Below are 5,353 nucleotides of genomic sequence, written 5' to 3'. Positions count from 1 at the left end.
AATCACTTGCGAACAACTTGGCTTACGCATGCCTCATAACTTGCAAATTATTTCATTATCAAAACAGAACCGTTTTTCCATAAAAAGTAAACTTCCAGTACTATTTGAGTTAGTTTGTATTTAGAAACTCATTCAAATTACATTTTAAAAATTATAACTTAGAATAGATTCATTTATTAAAAGTTCGTATTTTTATAATAATGTTTTGTAGTTTTCCGTTTGAGTCACTTTTCTATATATAGCAACGTGTAAGTCGATAAATAAAATAAGCTCTGCCTAAGCATTCATTATTGTTTCTCAAGGTTTTTCATTCCTCCATGGTTTCAGAGGAGATTGTGAAACTTGGGAAAACCAATTGGCACACCCGCTACAAGCTAAGCTTTGCAGAATATTAACTATTATTCATTTAATAGTTCACGTGGAATACAATACTGAATAATAATGTTATGATGAACTACAAATTACAAAAGGAAAGTAACTCTAATTATTCCTGAAGCAAATCTTGACCATAACTATAGGTTATCGACATTAAGCAACATTTGTACATGTTCATGTAGATTGGAGAGGCTTGGATTGGTACCGTAGTGGTACATTAGAGGTACCGTTCTGGCAGCATTGAGGCAGAAATTGGTAAATGATGATGGAAATGGATTTGGCCTTAGCATTTCCCGATTGAGACGTTTCCATTCACTTGAAATCAAGTGGGCAACATGACTTTGAGCATCTTCGGCTGAAACATCTTGGTGTTCATTCATGTAGCAATCAAGGTAAGACCCATCGATACCCTTTTGATCTTCACCCTGCAACAACATACATTCATACCAATCCATACACACAAGACAAGATAGACGAAACTTAGGAACAAATACTCTTTTTTTTTTTTTGTCTGTTATTTTTTCAATAAAAAAATTACAATTTTATCTACATGATTTTTATAATAAAGATTGATATTTAAACTTATTACAAGTCACTGAAATAAATTTACTAACAATTAAAATAATACTTAAAGATCACTACATCTAAATTTTATCTGTATAAAATATACAAATGTCATGAAATTCCAAAATTTTTTAAGTATCAATCAAATTGGAATATCCTATAACATGGTTCAAGATGACACTGTCTCTTCATTAGAACAAATTTACTAAACAATGTCTTAAGCGCACTAGTTAATATTTTAAAAATAAAATTATTTTATCAAAAATTATATTGAAATGCATTAAAAATCGTAAAAGAAATAAATTAATAATAATTACTTCTAATCTTATGTATAAAAAAAAATAACTGCCCATATTTTTGTTTAAAATAAAAAAAACGCCTATTTTTAAATATATTAATTATTAGATTCTTTTTATACCCTTATTTCTTGTAGGATTTGTGTTAATAAATTATTTACCTTTTATTTATATTAAAAAAACATATTTATTCATTTAATATTTACAACATTAATTAATAATATGAATATTTTTAAAATAGAATATATATTTATGATATATAATTATTTTTATTAATTTTAATAAATTCCGTACTTATTTCTGATAAATGAAATCAATATTTTTTTAATGAGATTTTCTCTCTTAATTCCTCAGCTAATATCGTTGATCAGCATTTGCCCGAAAGAGATAAAATTGTCTCCTTAATGAAAAGTGTTATGGATATCATAGGGAGTGTCAGTAAATTTTGGTAGAGTGTACATATATTACTAGCATACAATAATGAAATTCAATGTTAGTTCTAGTAAATAATTTTAGTCAATTTTTTATAAGTTTTGTTAAAATAATTGATTTTAAGCAACTTCAGATGATTTTTTTTCTTTCAAATGAATTATTTTTTATATTGAAAAATATCACAAATATTTTCTTTATTAAGAAAAATTGCTGTTTTTTTTTTTTTGTTAATTTCAATAATCTTATAGGTTAATATTAACGGATACTAATTCTTTATCAATGATGTAAGCATGGGATTTTACTATAATAAAAGTAAGGAAAAATTATATCTTTAATTTTTCATTTTTTTCTGAAATTCTTTAATTTTTAAAAGTTTTAATTTTATCTTTAAATTTTTAAATTTGATTTAAATAATTTTTTTCTTTTAATAACATTAATTATTTTTTTTTATCTCTTTCAATTGCTCATTAATTTTATTAGTCCAATTTAAATAAACTTATGGATAAATCACTGTAAGAAAAGTAAAACAATATAAAAAATAATAAAATTTCTTTCATAAATTAAAATTTTTTATTTTTTTTTAAGTTACTCTTATTTAACAGTTCTAAAATTTAAAATAATAAATTATAATTTATGCAAAAAAAATTATTCATATTTCAGATTATTTTTCTTCTATTACAAAAATTTATCTAAAAAAAGGGGTGATTCTCTTCTTAACTTCTCTTTTTCTTTTTCTCTTACTTGTATGCTTGTAAGTATCCGTGCTGCAACATAAGTTTGTAGAAATTCTGTGTGTTCACACATGTTGACCCACAAACAAAGATGTATTCAATGTTAATAAATTATATAATAGACCTCCATTTTACCTTAGTTCCTTGCAAATCATCACAAAGACGAAGAATTTTTGCCACTGAGTGTACAATATCTGGAAAGTCATCCATGATGGCAATAATTTCCTTAGTTATACTCTCATCCAAGAGGAAGAATGCATGGATAAGCACCACATGCACTCCTGTGCTCACAATTCCATTGTTCAAGTACTCCTCCGCCGTTGGCAAATGACCAGATTTCAACCAATGTGCCTCTTCTAAGAAGGCATTCAATAATAGCACCCACTGTTTCATGCAAAACCCTCTATTAAATTTACCCGGTGGATTCAAGAAAACATGTACACAATCACACAAAATAATTGAAGTAATAAAAATAAATGGGCTCTACCGATTTTTTTAAGGTATCAATAGGGTTCAATCCATGCTTTTCGTAGATCTTCATGGCGAAATCATTGGTAAAGTCATAAAGAGTAGTTATACAAATTTTCATGAAGTCTGGAAGTTGCTCTGTGCCAACCAATTCCCATCTGAATCGAAAGGTCAATTCTTTGTTCAGTGGAGTTGAATACCACAAAGGAAAAAAAAGTAGAAAAAGCAGAAAAAGGAAAATATCACGTGTACTTTGACTTTATTTATCGTTGATCGATGTGAATACTACTGTTTATATAAATACTCGTAATCTAAGAACATCAAATAAGAAAATCACGTTCAATTTAAAATGGTTTGACCCCATATGTTTATTATATCCACAACTATGTTGCATGGATCCGGACATGGGGTCCAGTATTTTTTAAAAATTTAGAATTATTACATATTTATCATTGTTAGTTTTATAAGTATTTGAAATTTTATTAAACATAACAAATAAATAATGAAGATTTATAACTCGCCTCAGGTTCTGGTCTTTTAAGAAAATAAAAACAGAAATGTTTTATCAACATCTTTTGGAGACAACCTTTTAGTTGTCCCTATATTAAAAAAAGTAAGAGATAAAAACAATCATCTATAACTATAATATGATAAACAGTTTTAATTTTCGTTTTTCAAATACTAGAATTGAAACAAAAAAATAGATGCCAGGAGAAGAGTATTTAAAATACCTGTTAACGGCATCTGTAAACTGAGTGAGCTGGTCTAATGTTCCATAAACATCGAAAATGTCATCAATAATGTAGATTAGAGAGATAGGTTTAGTGAGCTCAATCCTTTGGTCTGAAAACCGTGGATTAGTAAAGCATGTCATGGGCCACATGTACCATTTCAAAGGTTGATACCTAGCAAACTCCACCTCCTTGGCCATTCCAAGGTCTTTCCACCATCTGTTAATAGAAAAAATTAGTAGTTATAATATTTAAATAACCAACCAAAAATCAGCAAATGACTTCTAGAGGCATAATATTATTCGACTATTAGTCATGATAATGAACCTTACTTGTTAACTTGTATGATTTCATTCTGGTTCATGAACCTAACTATGTGGGAATTGATTTCATTAAGTTCCTCTAAGCAGGTCCATTCTTTCTTTGTCTTGAAATCACTTGGAAATATGTTTCTGTCACTGAATCTTGATAAGCCATAATGAAGTGGATGCTGAAGAGTGTTTGCAACATATATAGCTTCATGATGTTCTTTATGTGTAGTCAGCCACGCCCGAAGAAGTTGGCAACTGAGGTACCCTACATCATCAAGACTATCTTCTCCTTCAATACTTAGATGGGTTGCCTCATACAGGGCAATGAGACCCTTAACATCGTCACCATAATTTTCTATAAACTTGCTTTTGTTGCTCTTCAAGCTGTCAAATACATCTGCACACCCATTATAGTTGGTAGTGAGAATTTAGTAACAAACTCCTTCAATGGATACAGAGTTGGGCAGTTGAATATGACTACCAGTTCATGGTATGGGGTAAATTTTTATAGTATATTTATTTCTATTTTTTTATGTATGCATTAATGTTTGTCATATTAGAGATTGTAGTTCAACAATGATATTTGGTCAACAGTTTACGAAGAAAATTTCAACCTGCATGAACATAAAAGCCTCTTTGTCTAAGTAAACGGAATTGAAGTGCAATTTCAAAAAGTTTATGGTTATTGGCAAAATCACTGAGATGAGTGCTAAATATTAAATGTTGCTTCTGAAGAGAGGTTTCAATTTCTTCTTCAAAATGGTGTTCAAAGCCAAGCCTTTGGATGATGTCAACCATATACAAACTCTCCATGGGATCCTCGCTAACAAGTTTCTGGAATACATGCTTAACTTCCTTCAATACTAAAGCTTGTTTGATAAGAATATCATCCTGAAAATGTAAAGGGTTAATTTCTGAAAACCTTCAATGAAAAGATCAACCACCGAATTAGAATTGCATTTGTACTGAAAAGAACAACACCATTACCATGAAGGAGTCTTAACTGAGTAAAACACAGTGTTGGCTTCTACTCTAGATGTGATGAAAAGAGAGTCTACATATGGTCGTATTTAAAGAAAGAGTTTGTACACATTAAGCTCTTTAAAAGTCAAGATTCTATGAAACACATTAATTGGCCGGATACGACATTTTTCAACTTCATATTACAGAATCATTGGCTATGCCACTTATTATTATTATATTATTTGGAAACGTAACAAAGGAATGCTTTGACCAAGAAATTGACCATTACGTCGTTTAGAATAGTTGGAAGATTCCTGGAGGAAAATTTTCAACCAGTTCATTATCAAAATACCTAAAATATAATGTTTCCATTCATATGCTATTTTATTAGGCGTAGGTGGACAAAGCTATAGCACAAATGAAAATGATTACTCGTTGCCTTGCAGCCACTACTGCACTTCCATCTGGTCCCGTAAAGATAA

At 29.2% G+C, this 5,353-nt stretch overlaps 1 protein-coding gene across 1 annotated transcript; it reads right to left on the bottom strand.

Annotated features, from left to right (window-relative positions):
• Positions 1–497: 497 nt before the first annotated feature.
• LOC113852513 ((3S,6E)-nerolidol synthase 1-like) lies at positions 498–5,019 on the bottom strand. Its single transcript, XM_027482813.1, has 7 exons — positions 4,896–5,019; positions 4,523–4,799; positions 3,930–4,305; positions 3,598–3,816; positions 2,886–3,024; positions 2,534–2,782; positions 498–800 (listed from the first exon to the last, which is right to left on the bottom strand). The coding sequence occupies exons 1-7, from the start codon at positions 4,896–4,898 to the stop codon at positions 513–515; spliced, it is 1,551 nt and encodes a 516-aa protein (XP_027338614.1). The 5' UTR covers positions 4,899–5,019; the 3' UTR covers positions 498–512.
• Between the last annotated feature and the right edge of the window lie 334 nt (positions 5,020–5,353).

This window comes from Abrus precatorius, unplaced genomic scaffold (genome assembly GCF_003935025.1).
Source record: "Abrus precatorius isolate BTA unplaced genomic scaffold, Abrus_2018 Scaffold10, whole genome shotgun sequence".
In the NCBI taxonomy this organism is placed as follows: domain Eukaryota; kingdom Viridiplantae; phylum Streptophyta; class Magnoliopsida; order Fabales; family Fabaceae; genus Abrus; species Abrus precatorius.
Note: the sequence above shows the minus strand (reverse complement) of the source record. Positions and strands in the feature narration are given on the sequence as shown.